Source organism: Trichomycterus rosablanca, chromosome 9, assembly GCF_030014385.1.
Source record: "Trichomycterus rosablanca isolate fTriRos1 chromosome 9, fTriRos1.hap1, whole genome shotgun sequence".
NCBI lineage: Eukaryota > Metazoa > Chordata > Actinopteri > Siluriformes > Trichomycteridae > Trichomycterus > Trichomycterus rosablanca.
Window position 1 is genome coordinate 35,206,856 of NC_085996.1, and position 20,374 is coordinate 35,227,229.

At 39.4% G+C, this 20,374-nt stretch overlaps 1 protein-coding gene across 2 annotated transcripts; it reads left to right on the plus strand.

The window, feature by feature from the left end:
- The first annotated feature begins 10,195 nt into the window (after window positions 1-10,195).
- id2b (inhibitor of DNA binding 2b) lies at window positions 10,196-18,380 on the plus strand. Of its 2 annotated transcripts, XM_063001413.1 has the most exons (3): window positions 10,196-10,574; window positions 15,198-15,291; window positions 18,115-18,201. In XM_063001413.1, exons 1-2 carry the CDS (start codon window positions 10,230-10,232, stop codon window positions 15,252-15,254), a joined length of 402 nt encoding a protein of 133 aa, XP_062857483.1. In that variant the 5' UTR covers window positions 10,196-10,229; the 3' UTR covers window positions 15,255-15,291; window positions 18,115-18,201. The 2 variants fall into 2 exon arrangements, with proteins under 2 accessions (XP_062857483.1, XP_062857482.1); XM_063001412.1 differs by lacking the exon at window positions 15,198-15,291 and having other exon boundaries at window positions 18,115-18,380.
- The last annotated feature ends 1,994 nt before the right edge of the window (window positions 18,381-20,374 follow it).

Consider the following 20,374-nt stretch of genomic DNA (forward strand, 5'->3'; position numbering starts at 1 on the left):
TAATGGCTGTGTGTTGAGTTATTTTCAGAAGACAGTAAATCTACACTGCTATACAAGTTGTACACTGACTACTCTAAATTATATCCAAGTTTCATGTCTATAGTGTTGTCCCATGAAAAGATATAATGAAATATTTGCAGAAATGTGAGGGGTGTACTCACTTTTGTGATACACTGTATATACAGTATATATACTGTATATATAGAAACATACACATTTACCTACTCTCACACATCTGTGGCCAATTTAGAGTGGCCAATCTACCTTCTGCAAAAAAAGACAAAGGCCTGACCCCAATCCCACTGAACATCTTTTGAGTAAATTGGAAGATGAACTGTGAGCCAGGTCATTTTGTCCAACACCAGTGCATTACCTAACAAATGCTCTTTGAACTGCATGGGAATAAATTCCTAAAGACACACTTGTGGAACAAAACGTGTGGCAAGCCTATGCGGAAGAGCAGGGTAGTCGTTGCCGCAAATGGGAGGGGGTGTACAACAAGCTCACGGTAAGGCATCCACATACATTTGGCTACATATTGTATCTACTGTCTTGTAATAAAAACACAAAACATAATTTGTCCTTTACAAGGGTATGTCATATTTTGATTACAGCTGTATATATTCCAAATAGCAGTCCAGGAACTGATCCAGTGAAAAAGTGCTGCCTGGTGAACCATAATGCACTTCCTCTTGATGTAATGCTATTGATGCTGTTTTTTATGTCTTTAATATATAATTCAGTGTTTTGTTTCCCACCAGCAAAACACTGAGTTACAAGCTGCAGATATTTTAATGGGTTATTGCCTTCACCCAAACACACTCAGGGGGGGTAAAGTCGGTGGCTGAGCCCTTTGCAATATCAGTTTTTATAGTTTCCAGCTGCTGGAATGATGAGTGAATGTCACAGAGATCCCCCAGAGTTTGACATTAATAACGTCTCTGTAATCATTTCAGTTTATGAACTTGGAGCAGCAGAATGTTAGCCACTGCTTGTGTCAGGTGTGTGTTCAGGAACATGCAAGATTTCACTGAAACAACTTAACTAGGGTGAAGGCAAGTGCAGAGTTGGCCGGTAGATACTTAAGCAGGATCTTAGGAATAGGTGGCAAAATTTGGGCTTTATAGAACCAACACATTTTTGGCAAAAATGAAAAAATTACTGTGTAAGTCAGGGTTTCTGTAGGTTTGGAGCCTATCCTGAAAACACCAAGTGTGGGAATACACCCTGAACAGGGAATCAACCCATTTACATTTAAGACAGTTAGAAGATGCTTTTATCCAAAGCCTTACAGTTAGATAGAATACAGTGCAAGCAATCAGGAGTTAAGGGCCTTGTTCAAGGGTGGCAACTTGGCTGTTGTGCGGTTTAAACTTTTGATCACTATTCCATTACCTTACCACTTTCCAGGTCACCCAAGGAGGATGGGTCCCCGCTGAGTCTGGTTCCTCTCAAGGTTTCTTCCTGTAATTGTGACTTCAAGATAATGTCTATTGTAAAAAGTTACTCGACTTTCCACAGTCCAACCCTAGTAAAGTTGACAACACAAGGTAACCTGATGTAATTTTGTGATTTTTAAAAATGTATTTTCTCCCCATGTTCCTCCCGATTTAGCGCACTCAATTTGTCTTCCGCTGCTGAGAGATACCAGATCGCATACCTGCAGATACGGTGGCCAATTAGTATCTGCTGCAGGCACTGCCAATTATGCCCACCAGATGGCACCAAGCCGACCTTTGGCAACACCGAGTTTCGAATCGAGGAGTTCAGAAACTCGGTGCTGGTGTGCAAGCGGAATATCCCACTGCGCCACCTGGGTGCCTCGTAATTAAAGATTTTTAAGCCCTCTGGGTTCCTTGAGTTTCCCACACCAATTTGAGTAGGACCCGTTAACCCTAATTGCTTGGCACTGCGATGACTCATTCAGTCTTCAACCTATTAGGGCTACATTCATTCAGTTTGGGACAGACCCTCCATTCACTGAGGAAAGTGACTCTTAAATTGTGTTCACAAATTAGCTCTGTCTTTTTTACAAAAGTGAACATAATCAGTTACTTATAGCTTTATACATTATAACCATAGAAATGGTTTTATAAATATCAATGATGGTGACTTTTCTAACATTACAGAAGGTTTTGACCATAATTCTGCAAACACAAAAGGCTCAACCAAGACAGACAGTTCCTTTGAATATTTATTTTACATGTTTAACATGCTTATGGGCATGTGTCCACTTTTATTCATATCCTGTACAGTATTTATATTCTAGCATGTTTAATAATACACTAATATTATTAAGCCAACCATTTTTAACTGAAGCTAAGACTAGTTACCTTCCATTTAGTCATTTAGACCAACTTCTTGATGTGGCTAGCTTTTGTTTAGCCTCAAACTCTAACACACATTATACACATAGCAAACAGCAGCTATCTAAGAGGCATTTGGCTGCAAAAAAATCTCAGAGGAAACACATCATAAGGAATTCAGTGCTCTCCTAGACGCCGTATTTGGCTGTGGGGTCATACAGAGGCTTTCTGTATGGTAATAAATGTCATTGGGGTGTGAATGGCAGTGGGGAACTGGGGTGTGTGGTGCAGCGTTGGCAAATGTTTAAGAGACTTGTTCGCTGCAAAGCTTCCACTTCAAATACTCAGGTTTACCAATTCAAGGTGGATGCCCATCTGTTCAGTGACCTTTGCTGCAGGTGCTGAAGGTGAACCAAGCCTGTGTGTGTGTAGGTGTAGGTGTGTGTGCCAGCCAATGCTGCTATTCCATTTGGCTGTTTGAAAGTGAATTAGACTTTAGAGATCCAGAGAAGAGCAATCAGAAAGTTGTATAAACAAAGTTTAGATGGGCTCACAATGTCCTGCCTCAAGGAACAATCTTTAATCATGTTTAGCCCCTCACTGACCCTACAAGACTTTATTATTCCCGTCTGTGTGTGTGTGTGCGCGCAATGGCCAGACTGAGGTGACCCCTGTCTGCCAGCACTTAACCATAGTACAAACCTGCTTCTATAAAAGCCACTATTGTTTGTACAGTTTGCAGGGATCAAATTATGCTTCTTATCACACACACACAGATTTATTGACCTGTGGATGGGACAATCATCCAGGAAGAGACCACTCACATTAGTGAAGAAATGTTTCATCTTTTAAGAGTGACAGGTGCACTCATGTGACACAGCAGTCCTTTACACTAACCTATCACACCAGAAAATGCAAGACTTTGATTTTAATCTTGTCAGTGTCATAAACCAGGCTGGGGACTCAACAGACACAGTTGACCATGTCTGATGAAGGAAAGGTTGGACAGGGTTTCTCTTCATGCCGCTGCCAAATATGCATCTGGTTGAGGCACCATCACAAGTGGTGTGAAATTTACATAGGGCATAGCATGAATCTCCATATGCAGTGTGGCTCTCTGTGATAATCCACCACTGGCTGGTATAAACGAAGTGGCCGGCAACTGTGCACAGGTCAGAGCGATGTACCTATCTGAAAACATTTTTATTTATTGTATTTCCAGTGCATATGCCAACTTTAAATGTATATGCACAATGTTTCTTGACTTTGTACTTTGTATTTTTGTGCAGTACAGTTTAATTTGGGCCCATTCCTCTCAGCAAACCCTTCTCTTTCTCCCTTACAAACAATGAACCTCAAAGAAAGATGGGAAGAGATTTGCATATTTCTCCCTCTACAGAGCATAATATCATTAAACAATTTAAGGAATCGGGAGGAATTTCAGCGTGTAAAGGCCAAGGGCGCAAGCCTAAGCTGAACGCCCATGATCTTCGATTCCTCAGACGGCACTGCATCAAGAACCACCACTCAACAATAGCTGATATAACCACATGGGTGAGGGATTAGTTTATCGAACCTTTGTCAAGCACTACAATACGGAGTTACATGCACAAGAGCCAGGGTCTGTCATGGTATGGGGCTGTGTCAGTGCCCTTGGCAAAGGTCATTTACACTCCTGTGATGGCAGCATTAATGCAGAATAGTACATTGAGATCTTAGAGCAACATGTGCTGCCTTCAAGACGTCATCTTTTCCAGGGATGTCCATTTATTTTTCAACAAGACAATGCAAAACCACATGCTGCACACATTACAAAGGCATGGCTGTGGTAGAAGAGGGTACGGGTACTGGACTGGCCTGCCTGCAGCCCTGACCTGTCCCCAATAGAGAATGTGTGGAGAATTTCGAAACGACGACCCCGTACTGTTGCACATCTTAAGACGTGTTTGCAGGAAGAACGAGACAAAATAAAAGCTGTGGTAAAAGGAATGGCAACATTACAAATTGGTAAATGCTTTACTGTCCCAACTTTTTTGGAATGTGTTGCAGGCCTGAAATGCAGGAATGGATGTTTATTAATAAATGAAATTAAGTTGAGCGGATAAAACATGAAATATCTCAGGTTCATCCTGTCTGCAATTAAATAAAAGTCAAAGTTTATGTAGGAAACGCTGTGTTTTTTTATTATTTGCATTTTACATACTGTCCCAACTTTTTCTGCTTTGGGGTTGTAGTTTTAGACACTTTTTTAAAGATATTTAAGAACCTTTAGGGTGTTTGCTGTGACTCTTTACCTTTACCTGTATTACAGGTGGTATTTCTAAGTGAAATCTCACCAATAGTCACAACCTTTATTGTAAAACCTGATTTAATAAGAACATGTTTGTACTTGTTTGCTTTCACTGTAATGTGTAACACCGAGAAGCACTACACTGAATAGCAAAGTAGGTTATTTTCAAATAGATACTGTATATGTGAGCTTCAGTTGAGTCCCAGTCTATGACAATTCTTTTGCAAACTGTAGTATTTCCACACACCAACTAAATGGCACATGAAAAGTCAGACTGATAACGGACAGACCTGCGTTGGAGACAGCCGGCTTGAACGGGGTCAGAGCTGTGCAGCGATCGGCCCAAAACTGTGACAGCTCCTTTACCCAGAGGTGGGCAGATGCCTGGCAGCCTGCAGGTGGAAGGGGAGTTGGGCGAGGGTGAGCAGGTGTTCTCCCCGTGGGCACCAAGCTCCCCATCCAACACCCCCATCCATGCATACTCCCCCTGACACACACATATGCTCTTCCCACCTGGCCACTCACACTGCAGCACTCCAACATACAAAAGACATGCATCTAAAAGCAATGCATGAAGTACAGCGGTCAGTACCCTTTATTTCTGAATGATATAGAGTGAGGTCACAACAAAGCTGTGTGAATCGATGCATTTGGAGTTCAATAGTGGGGCTTGGAAATGTGAGACAGTCACAATTTGTTTTGCAGTTGGTGCTGACATGGGCAGGGAAGCCCAAAGAGCCCTGGGTGAAACTGGAAAATGATGTTCTAGAGGCACCTGTGTGTATGTGCGGTACAGAAATACCCATTAACAAAGAAGGAGTGCACAAATCTTTGGGCAGAAAGAGGTCATCAAAATACCTTCCTGTTCCATTCTTTAACAGACTTGTGCAACCTCTTCTGTTTCTACACAAACTGTGCCGCCTCCTCTTCACACCTTACGTGGTGTGTTTTAAACGCCCAGTTGCCAAAAGCAGGACTGCTGCCAGCTAAGACGTCTCGTCCAATTCCCGCTGCTTCCGGTCTTTGATGTTTCAGCGTAGCTATGAGGCTGTGCAACTAACAGCACCTGTCCTGTGAACTTATGCCTCAGGCATATCACAACCAAAAACCTAGCGAGAGTGGCCACGGGCCAGCAGTGTCAGTGGGATTCGATATGTTGGTGTTACAGTTGTATAGCTGCCTGCCATATCTGCCAGCTGCCTGGCTTGAGTCGATACGACTTTTAAATGCATGCATAATTTGCCGGATCCAATTTGACACTCAGCCAGACAAGCTACATAGTTCAAAATATAGGTGTAAAATAGAACCATGTTTAGTTTTGGAAAGAACCATTTAGTTCACAGCCCTTCACATTGTCTGATGGTCATATGATAAAGTATCAAGGATTGATTATCTATTTTACGTGGCAACATCAAAAGCTTGTTAAAGGACAAGCTATCCACATGTTTTAGGGACCCTAGCTTGGTTATTATATGACATACACCAATCAGCCATAACATTAAAACCTCCTTGTTTTTACACTCACTGTCCATTTTATCAGCTCCACTTACCATATAGAAGCACTTTGTAGTTCTACGATTACTGACTGTAGTTCAGCTGTTTCTCTGCATGCTTTGTTAGCCCTTTCATGCTGTTCTTCAGTGGTCAGGACTCTCCCAGGACCACCACAGAGCTGGTATTATTCGGTGGTGGATCATTCTCAGCACTGCAGTGACACTGACATGGTGGTGGTGTGTTAGTGTGTGTTGTGCTGGAATGAGTGGATCAGACACAGCAGCACTGATGACATTATTAAACACCTCACTGTCACTGCTGGACTGAGAATAGTCCACCAACCAAAAATACATCAAGCCAACAGCGCCCTGTAGGCAGCGTCTTGTGACCACTGATGAAGGTCTTGAAGATGACCAACTCAAACAGCAGCAATAGATGAGCAACTGTCTCTCACTTTACATCTACAAGGTGGGCCAGCTAGGCAGGAGGGTCTAACAGAGTGGACAGTGAGTGGACATGGTATTTAAAAATGCTGCTGTGTCTGATCCACTCATACCAGCACAACACACACTAACACACCATCACCATGTCAGTGTCACTGCAGTGCTGAGAATGATCCACCACCTAAATAATACCTGCTCTGTGGCGGTCGTGTGGGGGGTCCTGACCACTGAAGAACAGGGTGAAAGCAGGTTAAAACAGTATGTAGAGAAACAGATGGACTACAGTCAGTAATTGTAGAACTACAAAGTGCTCCTATATGGTTACTGGAGCTGATAAAATTGACAGTGAGTGTAGAAACAAGGAGGTGGTTTTAATGTTATGGCTGATCGTTGTAGTCATTCATTATTTTTACCTCCTTATATTCAGGATTGCATGGGGTCCAGCACCACCAGAAAACTCTGGGTACTAAAAAAATGCATCCTAAGGACTGCTGGTGTTCTGTGAAGAGGTGACATGCATGACTGAAAATACATGTTTTTGTATTTGTAATCTAATAGAGAGTGGCATGAATAGGCAGCCAATTCACATCCTACATGTATTGGTAGGTGGAAGGATACCTGAATACCCAGAGGAGTCCTACTCAAATTTGAGGAGAAACACACAACAAACCCATCACAGACTATGACTGAATGTGAGAACTGAACCCAAAAGTACCAGCTGTGCCATAGTGCCCCCAGTCATAACCACAAACTAAATCTGACACATCAATTTTTATTTTAAGGATGATTACTTTAGGTTTTGTTTTGGATAAATTTGGTTATTGGTTAGACATCTGTTACCAATGGTCAGTATGACTATAGATTATTTTTTATTAATAGCTGGTATTTGTTTAAATTCAGTCTTGACAGTGTGTTACATTATGTTTCATTTTGAAAAAAAAAATCTTGTGATAATAGCATTTATACTTCTAATTAAAATGATTTCACCTTAACTAACTGCTTCATTTGGATTGCCTGGCGCCTACTCACAAACCCAATTTGTTCAGTAAATCAACAATAGTGGGATCAATCAGTGGGATCAAAATGACCAAATTACACATTTTTCTTTGTTTTTCAACATCTTAGAATTAGGGTCAAGTGGCTAAATATGGCTTGTTTTTACTGCGCTCGTTAGACTCAGACAGTTATTACAATGGGGAGTGGGAAATGAAAAGGAAAACTCTGTGCAGATCTCAGAAAATGCATTACAGTTTTACACGTCAATAATGTCTCTTAGAGCCATTTAAGCAACTTTCAATCTCAATATTATCTGCAAAAACAACTATTTATTAATAGCTAAAAAGTGGTTGCTTTGCCATGGTTAAGAATTTTAAACTGTCATCAGAAATGTGTCCGGATAGTTATGTTTATGTAATTCAGAGGGGAAAAATTATAACCTGTTTATATTATAATCACATGGACAAAGAAAAGGCACAGCAGCAATATACTGTAGAACATAATACAGTTTTCTGGAATGCGTATAGTGTTACCAGCATGCAGCTTCAAATTCATAGCAGAACTGTTTTTGACCACCAGTCTGACCACACAGAAAGTTCTCCTTTGGCATGGGGTGACAGTTTGGGTTTTCTTGATCCACAAAGATCTGTGCAGAGTTTCTGAGACTTTCCCACTGTTATACTTTTGGCATACTTGTAATACTGGGCAAAGAAAACAGTTGCAGTCAATCAGAAGTTAGGAAAGTGTGCCACAAAGTTTTTTTTCACCATTAAATCAATAATTTTGTGTGCATTATATATTTTTGAGCTAATACTGTATATTTTTGTTATCATTTGAGAAAACTCACATAAACATTGTAATGAAAAGTTAATATGGTTTTTGATCATCATTCAGGAGAGGAAAAACAGTTTCGGACTTACTGAAATTCCAAGACTTGTGAAATAAGGGGTCTATACAAGTGTACATGATCTTTTGACTTTAACCACTTAATCATAATCTTCCCTGAGTAGAACGTCAATGCAGTGCATGACATCAAGAATTTAATTACTCACCCACACCAAGGGATTATTAGGGTAGCCAATTCAACTTGTGACAAAATTAAAGTACCTGAATGAAATATAGGAAGGACTAGGCTACACTTACTAGGGTCAAGGCTCAAACCTGAATCCCTGGAGCTGTCCAGCAGCAACAATACCCATTGGGCCAACACTAGCACCAACTAGTCCTAGCTGGAACTAGTCTAGTATCATCATAAGACCCTCACTAATACTATTGTACTACAAAAGTACTGTCAAAGGTATTCCACCTCAGGTTACTTCATATGGAAATCTGAGTCGCAACCTGGCTCGAGACTGGTGATGAAAGGATGAAGTCACGCGCCGGGCGCCAGAGAGTCGCGGTGAATCAGGAGTGTGTGATCTGAAATGCGTGTGATCTGAAATGTAATTTATCCGTCAGGTTTAGGTAGTTCCAGGAAGCAAATACATGTAGTGGCAAACCACATAATGGGTATAGGAGTGTTAGTTCTGGAAACACTCATCCTAATTACAGGTAGGGATTTCAACACAAAGCATGACATATGACATTTTTATATAATGCACCATCAGATTTATTTACCAGTCTGGAGGTATACATGTGTAAACTAGTTAGGTGTCAGGGTTGCCAAGTCTGCATCAATGACACGACCATGTGGTCAATGCCATTAAATCCAGGGTGCTTGATTGTCAGTAATAGACAAATAACATTTACCTTTTTATTTTCCTTCTTGTACTTGTTCTTCTTATTTTATACTTATTCTTATATGTATTATTATTGTTGTTGTTACTATTAGAATCAGAATCTTTATTATTATTTATAAGTACCAGATGTACAAGGAATTTCTCTTAGTGCAGGTGTCAAAATCTAAACATGTAATTAAATAATAGAAAAAGGTATACTATATATAAACATAGAACAAACAATAGTACACCATCTGATAAAGTGTCCAATGAAGATGCAGTACAGTATATTAAATTCAAGTAAAAAAAATGAATTGTGCAATGGAGATAATTACAGGTAGATAAGGTGCATATGTGTGTATGTGCATTGACTTCATAAGGGGAAAATTATTATTATTAGTAGTAGTAGTAGTAGTCATGGTTACTGTATAATTATTTATTATTTATTATAATTTATCATTCTTTTGGGTGGCACGGTGGGTAAGTGGGTAGCACTGTCACCTCACAGCAAGAAGGTCTTGGGTTCGATCCCCAGCTGGGGCGGTCCGGGTCCTTTCTGTGTGGAGTTTGCATGTTCTCACCGTGTCTGCGTGGGTTTCCACCGGGGGCTCCGGTTTTCTCTCACAGTCCAAAGACGTGCAAGTGAGGTGAATTGGAGACTAAATTGTCCATGACTGTGTTTAATATTAAACTTGTGAACTGATGAATCATGTGTAATGAGTAACTACTGTTTCTGTCAGAAATGTAACCAAAGTGTAAAACATTACATTAAAATCCTAATAAATAAACATTATTGCTCCACTCACTGGTGTCTCAGGTTAACCAATGCTGTTGCTTTTAGCCCTGATGACGTGGCCGCGCTGGCCAATCAGCTTCAAGCTTTAACACGCGTTCGGTATATAAACCCTCAAACAGCCGCTACTGCTACAGAACCGTGAGACTGTAGTGCAGCCGGGCTGAGTGATCAGGTAAACAGGTGATTATGAAGGCGATCAGTCCGGTGTTACCGCTCAGGAGGAATCACATCCCCTCTTACTCACAGGATCACAGTCTCGGGATCTCTCCGGGTAAGAGTGTGTGGGATGAGCCGCTCGGTGTGCTGTGTGATATGAATGACTGTTACAGCCGGCTGAAGGAGCTTGTACCCAGCCTGCCTCAGGACCGCAGCGTGTCCAACATCGAGATCCTGCAACATGTCATCGATTATATACTGGACCTGCAGATCGCACTGGATTCCAGCTCAACTAACCCCAGCCCAGCACCACAGCGCTGTCTCCGTTCCGCAGAGACATCCGGCAGTGCTGATACCACATCCAGCTTCTCTCCGGTAAGCATGCATGCATGGATGCACAGCAGTACACACAGTGTAGAATAAACACACATTAACACACACTGAACTTCGGGTACATAGTGTAGGAGTGTTAGTTCTGGAAACACTCATCCTAATTACAGGTAGGGATTTCAACACAGAGCAGGATATGTTTATTCTTTTAGTCATATGACATTTTTATTTAATGCACCATCAGATTTATACACCAGTCTGTGAGTATACATGTGTAAACTAGTTAGAAGTCTGCATCAATGAAGCGACCATGTGGTCAAATCAATTGTCATTCATTCAATATTTTTACTTCATTATATTCAGGATTGCATGGGGTCCAGCACCACCAGTACTAGTACAAACACTGGGTACTAAACAAATGCACCCTACACAATTCAGGTGTTCTGTAAAAAGGTGACATGCCTGGCTGATAAAATACATCTTTTTTTGTATTTTAGGGCACCTGATTGGCACAGTCCAACCCTGCCCTCACTTAATCACTCATTTACAGATAGGGGCAATTTGGGGCAGCTAGTTCACATCATACATGTGAACTACATGTGTGATCTTAAATGCAATTCATCCATCAGGTTTAGGTGATTTCAGGAAGCAAATGCATGTAGTGGCAAACTACTGTACATACTGGGTATAGGAGTGTTAATTCAGGAAACACTCCTAATTACAGATAGGGATTTCAACACAAAGCATGACATGTTTATTCTTTTAGTCATATGACACACATTAACACACTGAACTTTTTTTATACTTATTTCACACAGAGTTGGAAAGTTATTGCATTTAAGTACGAAGTTTATGTATACTGAAGTATTTATTTAACTTCCAAGGGTTCGAGAGAGGCTTTATTGTCATCTAAACTATATACAAGTACATACTGAAATGAAACAACATTCCTCCAGGATCAAGGTGCAACATAGAACAAAAAGTGCAAGACTACAATATACACAGTGCAGATAAACAACAGTACAATAAATACAAAAACACTATTCAAATCTAAAAAAGGAGACAAGACAAGACTAAAGACAAGTGTAGTGATGGCCAGTACATGGTACTGAGTAAATGATAGGTGAGGTAAAAATAATAAACCATGATATAAGAGGGTTAAGGGCCATGCTAAAGGGCCCAACAGTGGCTGCATGGTAGAGCTGGGATTCTTTCAGTAAATGGAACCTTTCAGTTGATAGCTCGAAGCCCTACCCACTAGGCTACCACTAACAAACCTTGTTTGTTAGGATTCTAACGTCATGTTTTACACTTTGGTTACATTCATGACAGGAACAGTAGTTACTCGTTACACAAGATTCATCAGTTCACAAGATTATATCAAACACAGTCATGGACGATTTAGTATCTCCAGTTCACCTCACTTGCATGTCTTTGGACTGTGGGAGGAAACCGGAGCACTTGGAGGAAACCCACACGGACACGGGGAGAACATGCAAACTCCAAACAGAAAGGACCTGGACCGCCCCCCCACCTGGGGATCGAACCCAGGACCTTCTTGCTGTGAGGCGACAGTGCTCCCACTCCCACTTTGCCACTGTGCCGCCCCAACAAACCTTGTAGTTGCACTTACTTTCCAAAGAATCTGTACTTTCTGCTTACTACTTTCTCAAAACGGACTCGTTAATCTAGAAAAAAAACAGTCGCTTTGTTTACTTTTAATATCAGTTAACATCTATTGATGCACAAAATCATGTGGTAAGTTGTTTTCATGCTGATCGTAGTATAAGGAACCGATTCATCTAATTCACGCACTGTATTAAGAATCTATTTGGAGTCGATTCCATACACCGAAATGAATCGGTTTAAGCTTGTAGGTAAACATTTAGTACACATGGTGATTCTGATGTTCCTGTACATTACCTGGTTCTATTTCATTTCAAATAAAGTAGATTGAACGTTTTACGTGTTGTAATGAAATTGCGTAAAATACAATTGTTAAAGAACGTTTAACAAAAATGTAATGGTTTTGTGTACAAGTTACTTGACCTTTACCACAGAATTTTATGTTCATAATATACAGGCAAGTCAAATACTGTACATACAACTAAAACTGTTTATTTTCTGTAAAACTGATTTTACAAACAAAACTCAGCTCTCCTTTGCTTGTATGTATGTCATGGGTCAGTTTTAAAGGAGCAGCAAAAACAAGCATGGGTGAACTTTAAGATTGAATGTTACAGTAAAGATGTACCAGCACTGTATGGATTCCTGTTACCACCTTTAGACTTTAAGGTCCAAGTCATGTGTGTATTTGGACTGCTTAAATTAAGGACTGCTGCTGGACAGCCCCAGGGATTCGAGTTTGAGTCTTAACCTTAGTAAATGTAGGCTAGATCTTCCTAATGTTCATTCAGATACTTTAATTTTGTCACTCAAAGTTGGATTTTTTTTTTTATTTAAAAAAAAAACCCAAGCGGTCACCTCATGCCAAGGGAAAACTTTCTGGACGGTCAGTTCTGCTATAAATATGACGCTGCTGGTAACACTATTCACATTGAGCATATTAAGGCTTAATGCAGATACTACATTACCCAAGTATTTAGATAGATAATGTGTAGTATGTAAAATCATATATGTAAAATCTTAAATACCAAGAATGTAAAACCTCAATTTCCTTCGGGATTAATAAAATATCTATCTATCATTTTTAAAAAATATACGTTGCCAGATTTAATCCCTTTTACCAGCAATATGAAGGTCACTAATGTTAGCTCTCCAATTACTACAGTAGTGTTTGTTCATTATAAATGCAGTGTTTGATAATGATGTGATTAGTGACCTTTCTGTAGCCAGTTGCCACTTTGATTAATATTATGTGGTTTAACTGTAGGTGTTGCCTTTATGCTAACAGTTTCTGTCTTTTAAACCAAACTTAAACCTTACTTGTGTGGCAAATTTTCTTGAGAAACACTTTTGGTTTTTGTAAGTACGTTCATGAGCATGCCATGTACCTTTTATGTTTTATTAGATATTTGCAACACTTTTGCAATATATTTTGTATATTTTTATTTGAAAGGAGTTTGTGTACTTCTGTCAGCTTTTCTTATGAGATGCTTCATCTAGAGTGACCTGAGGAAATAAAATTAAACTACTGAATGTGCTACAAAAGAACATGGAGTATTGGTATCATCTCATCATCTGGAGGACTACTGCTAGTTCATAATACACGTGTGATAAAATAGCACAATATAAACTACATTACATTAAGCACATTAACTACATAAGTACTGTTAAACTGTTACTTTAGCACTTTGTAACCTAATTCTGATACAATAAAGCTTGAGTTTGTTTGATTACCATGTCAAAGAGTTTTAACACCTTCCCTGTAAAAAGGATAGATTGGATACTTTAATCTAAAACCCATAATAGGGCATTGTTTAAGACTTTTCAAATTGTTGATTAATAGTTTCAAAGCTTGGAACCGGTCACCAATGTGACACCAGATTTATAATCTGGAAATCTAGTAAACTAAGAAGTCAAAAGTTCTGTTTAGCTATACCTTATTTTGCTTTACATGCACATGTACTGTACATGCTTATGAACACCTACAAATATTTATAAGTTTACAACCGCACATGTTCTTACTACCAGCAGTAACTGATGTATTAGTGTTAGAAAAGCTATTTAGTGTGGTAGTAAGTATGAATGTGACCCACTTCACACTTCATGTTGCTTTGCCTTCATTTACTGCAAATTACCAGCTCTTAGAACTTCCGCCTGCTGAGTTTTAAGTAAACGGGTTTTTTTCATCCTCAGTATAGATTTTTTTTGTGCTACAGATGGTGTTCGATGGAAATTATTTGGTTGTATCACTGTCCATTTTATCAGCTCCACTTACCATATAGAAGCACTTTGTAGTTCTACAATTACTGACTGTAGTCCATCTGTTTCTCTACATACTTTTTTTTTTAGCCTGCTTTCACCCTGTACTTCAATGTTCAGGACTCTGCCAGGACCACTACAGAGCAGGTATTATTCGGGTGGTGGGTCATTCTCAGCACTGCAGTGACACTGACATGGTGGTGGTGTGTTAGTGTGTGTTGTGCTGGTATGGATAAGACACAGCAGCGCCTCACTTTATCATAAAGGTGTGTCTAATAGAGTGGACACGGTATTTAAAAACTCTGATCCACTCATACCAGCACAACACACACTAACACACCACCACGTCAGTGTCACTGCAGCGCTGAGAATGACCCATCACCTAAATAATACCTGCTCTGTGGTGGAACAGAGTGAAAGCATGCAGAGTAAGAGATGGACTAGAGTAAGTGATTGTAGAACTAAAAAGTGCTTCTATATGGTAAGTGGAGCTGATAAAATAGTGGTTTTAATGTTATGGCTTATCGGTGTATACTGTAGCTAAATGCCCATAACCTAATCTTTACTGTCTGTATTTAGTAATTAAAGAACTTTTTAAAATCCATTTAAACCAGAAATGTGATCACCTAATATTTTACATTAAAAAGTATTTTCATAAAGCCAAAATATTAAAATTACAACTAAATACTGAATACCACACCGTGCATTGGAGACATGTTGTATTGAAACTCCAGGCTATTGTTTTGAAACTTCTGTTTTGTACTTTGTACTTGTTTTTTCCAGCTCAGCAACTTTTCGAGAGAAACGACCACAGATGAGCTCACAAGGATCTCTCGCTAAAGTGGGAAGATACCCTGTTCACCTCAAGCTTGTCCAGGTTTATTGTCATCTGTTCTTATATAGTATGTTGTGAGACATCAAACACGGTTAAATTATTATAATACAACAGCACAATTACAAATTGAACAGCCCATAGCAATAAAGTTAAATATAATAATAAATATTCACTGATCATTTTATCCTGTTTGAGATCCTGGTTTGGAAACACTGGGCACAAGTCAGAAATTAACCCTGGTCAATGATTTACTCCCACCAAGGGGCAATTTAAAGTAGTCACTCAACCTTCAACATGTTTTTGAGAAGTTAGAGGAAACTTTAATATTTTTAATAAACTTTATTGTGACCGTGCAGTATGTAGTGTGGGTACTGACTGTAGTCCATCTGTTTCTCTGCATAAATTTATTAGCCTGCCTTCAACCTGTTCTTCAATGGTCAGGACCCCCACAGAGTTGGTATTATTTAGTTGGTGGATCATTCTCAGCACTGCAGTTATAATGACATGGTGGTGGTGTGTTAGTGTGTGTTGTGCTGGTATGAGTGGATCAGACACAGCAGCGCTGCTGGAGTTTTAAAATACCATGTCCACTCACTGTCCATTCTATCAGACACTCCTAGCTAGTTGGTCCACCTTGTAGATGTAAAGTCAGAGACGATCGCTCATCTATTGCTGCTGTTTGAGTTGGTCATCTTCTAGACCTTCATCAGTGGTCACAGGACGCTGCCAACGGGGTGCTGTTGGCTGGATATTTTTGGTTGGTGGACTATTCTCAGTCCAGCAGTGACAGTGAGGTGTTTAAAAACTTAATCAGCATTGCTGTGTCTTATCCACTCATACCAGCACAACACACACTAACACACCACCACCATGTCAGTGTCACTGCAGTGCTGAGAATGATCCACCACCTAAATAATACCTGCTCTGTGGTGGTCCTGTGAGTCCTGACCATTTGAAGAACAGGGTGAAAGCAGGCTAACAAAGCATGCAGAGAAACAGATGGACTACAGTCAGTAATTGTAGAACTACAAAGTGCTTCTATACAGTAGTGTTCAAAAAAATAGCAGTGATTTTAAAAAAGTGAATAAAGCACAAAATCATTCTAATAACTTTTATTTCCATGAATGCAAACGCACTGAAAATACTACACTTTCAATTCTAAATCAAAACATTAACAAAATTTAGCCAGTTTGTGTTCATCATTTACAGAAAATTAAGAAAAATGAATATTAGGCTGTTCAAAAAAATAGCAGTGCCAGCATTTTTCTCAAAAAATTTATCTATAAACTAAAAATGTTTGAGGTTTTACTTTAGTTTAAATTACTGAACTAATATTCAGTGGCATTACAATTGTTTCCGAGATCTGTGTTGCATGGAGTCGACCAACTTCTGGCACCTCTGAACAGGTATTCCAGTCCAGGATGATCAGACTACATTCCACAGTTCTTCTGCAATTTTGGGTTTTGCCTCAAAAGAACGTGTTTCAGACGTCAGCCCACAAGTTCTCTATGGGATTGAAGTCAGGGGATTGGGCTGGTCACTCTATTACCTTAATCTTGTTTGTCTGTAACCAACATGTTTTGGGTCATTGTCATGTTGAAACACCCATGTTAAGGACATTTCTTCTTCGACATAGGGCAACATGATCTCAAGTATTCTGATATATTTAAACTGATCCATGATCCCTCGTATGTGATAAATAGGCATAACACCATGGTATGAAAAACATCCCCATATCATCATTTTGTACCACCGTGCTTTACTGTCTTCACAGTGTACTTTGGCTTGAATTCAGTGCTCGAGGGGTGTCAGACATACTGTCTACGGCCACTAGACCAAAAAAATACAATTTTGCTTTCACCAGTCCACAAATGTTGAGCCATTTCTCTTTGGACCAGTTGATGTGTTCCTTGGCAAATTTGAACCCATTCAGGACGTGTTTTTCTTAACAACGGGACTTTGCAGGAGTTCTTGCTGATAAATTGGCTTCACTTCATCATCTTCTGTACTTACTGGTAACTTCAGATGTTCCTTGATCTTTCTGGAGGTGATCACTGGCTGAGTATTTGCCATTTTGGCTATTCTTCAATCCAATCGAACAGTAGTTTCAAGCTTCCTTCCGCGTCTTTCAGGTTTTGGTTTTCACTTCAAGACATTTGAGATCATTTTAGCTGAGCAGCCAATAATTTGCTGCACTTCTCTGTATGTTTTTTCCCTCTACAATCAACTTTTTAATCAAAGTACGCTGTTCATCAGAACAATGTCTGGAACAACCCATTTTACCCAGTATTTCAGAAGGAAATGTGCTATGACCAACCTGTGCAACATTTGCCCCCCTCCTACATTAAATAAGGGCCAAAATTGACACCCGTTCTTCTACAGAATGAATGGCTTCACCAATTGAAATTCTCACTGCTATTATTTTGAACAAGCCCCTTTCAATCAATGCTTCGATTACTCAGAATGAGCAGCATGCATGTCCTATTTGTTGGGTTTGTTTTGTTTTCATTACTCTACTACACTTTCAAGTAAAATTTTTGCTATGTAGAAATAGCATTTCTACTAAAAACAGTGATTTATCAGGTCTATGGTGTTGGACTGCTATTTTGAACACCACTGTATGGTCAGTGGAGCTGATAAAATGGACAGTGCAGTGAGTGTAGAAACAAGGAGGTGGTTTTAATGTTATGGCTGATCAGTGTATAGGCTATAGTGCAGCTATACGATAGGACATAAGGACTGATTTAAAATTTAGTGCATGTTTTTGTGACTGCTCATTTTTCTGTAGTTAAAACTGAACCAGTAAAATAAAGAGTGGACCAGGAACTCCACTTTCTCTAAACATCTTTCCTTCTTTTCTTGCAGGTGTTTCACTGGTGGAGCAAAAACAGGACCCTCTTTCTGTTCTTATCCTTCCGTGTCCTCTGCCTGGACTTTGTCTCGAGTGACATGGATTTCCCTTGAACGGAGATAAACTGTTCTGTAGTTGTGATTTATATTTATTCTTTGGACTACACCCGTTCTTTCTTCTTCCAAAGGAAGACTTCAGTACAAGACTGAAATTAAAAAGCGAGGCAAATGAATATGATGTAAATGATAAATTAAGAAAATAAACTTTTTTTTACATTGAATTGCAGTGAGTGCAGTCATGTGTGATCATAGAGGTTACAACATCAGCAGTGCTGGGGAATAAAAAGGCTGCATATACAGAATATGGCTGAAAGTATGTAGGCAACCCTTCTAATTACTCCATGTAAGTGTATAAAACATCAAATCAATTATACACAGTAGTGTTAAAAAAAATGAGTGATTTTTAAATAAAGTGAATAACTTTTATTTCCATAAATGCAAATGCACTGAAAATACTACTTTCAATTCTAAATCAAAACATTAACAAAATTTTGCCAGTTTGTGTTAATCCTTCACAGAAAGTTAAGAAAAATGAATATTAGGCTGTTCAAAGAAATGACAGTGCCAGCATTTTTCTTTAAAAACTCAAATGTACTATGTATAAACTGAAAATAATGTTTGAGGTTTCACTTTTCTTTAAATTACTGAACTAATATTTAGTGGCATTACAATTGTTTCTGAGATCTGTGTTGCATGGAGTCGACCAACTTCTGGCACCTCTGAACAGGTATTCCAGTCCAGGATGATCAGACTACATTCCATTCTTTTGAAATTTTGGGTTTTGCCTCAAAAAAACGTGTTTCAGATGTTGGCCCACAAGTTCTCTCTGGGATTGAAGTCAGGGGATTGAGCTGGCCACTCTATTACCTTAATGTTGTTTGTCTGTAACCAAGATGTTTTGGGTCATTGTCATGTTGAAACACCCATGTTAAGCACATTTCTTCGACATAGGGCAACATGATCTCCTCAAGTATTCTGATATATTTAATCTGATCCACGATCCCTCGTATGCAATAAATAGGCGTAACACCATGGTATAAAAAAAAAACCAAAAAAAAAACATCCCCATATCATCATCTTGTACTACCATGCTTTACTTTGGCTCGAATTCAGTGCTAAGGGGTCGTCTGACATACTGTCTACGGCCACTAGACCAAAAAAAGAACAATTTTGCTTTCACCAGTCCACAAAATGTTGAGCCGTTTCTCTTTGGACCAGTCAATGTGTTCCTTGGCAAATTTGAACCCATTCAGGACGTGTCTATCTTAACAACGGGACTTTGCAAGGAGTTCTTGCTGGTAAATTGGCTTCACTTAATCATCTCCTGTACTTACTGGTAACTTCAGATGTTCCTTCATCTTTCTGGAGGTGATAACTGGCTGAGTATTTGCCATTTTGGCTATTCTTTGATCCATTCGAACAGTAGTTCCACGCTTCCTTCTGTGTTTTCACTTCAAGGCATTTGAGATCATTTTAGATGAGCAGCCAATAATTTGCTGCACTTCTCTGTATGTTTTTCCCTCTAGTCAACTTAATCAAAGTATGCTGTTCAGTAGAACAATGTCTGGAACAACCCATTTTACCCAGTATTTCAGAAGGAAATGTGCTATGACCAACCTGTGCAACATTTGCCCCCCTCCTACATTAAATAAGGGCCAAAATTGACACCCGTTCTTCTGCAGAATGAATGACTTCACCAATTGAACTCACTGCTATTATTTTGAACATCATTATTTTCAATCAATGCTTCGATTACTCAGAATGAGTGGCATGCATGTCCTAATTGTTGGGTTTGTTTTGTTTTCATTACTCTACTACACTTTCAAGTAATTTTTTTGCTATGTAGAAATATCACTTCTAGTAAAACAGTGATTTATCAGGTTAATGATGTTGGACTGCTATTTCTTTGAACACCACTGTAAAATGAATTGTTTGCTTTCAACTTTGGCAACAGTTTGGGGAGGCCCTTAACTTTTTCAGCATGACTGTGCCCCTGTACACAAAGAGAGGTCCATGAAGAAGAGGTTTGACAAATTTGGAATAACTCCAGAAGCCTGCACAGAGCCCTGACATTAACCATATCAAACAGCTTGAAATGTCAAAAACTGCCCTTTGTTCCCCAGCACTGATGATTCAGGCCTGTGTGAAAAGTAAAGAACTATAAGGCAAGAAGTGCATCAGTTTTTTTTCATTCTGCTTGAATATGTGATGTTTG

Excerpts from the sequence above, each read along its gene's own strand:
- id2b (XM_063001412.1), top strand. The coding sequence starts at position 10,230 with ATGAAGGCGATCAGTCCGGTGTTACCGCTCAGGAGGAATCACATCCCC. Across the intron at positions 10,575-18,114 it reads CCACATCCAGCTTCTCTCCG|GTGTTTCACTGGTGGAGCAA; the intron begins GTAAGCATGCAT and ends CTTTTCTTGCAG.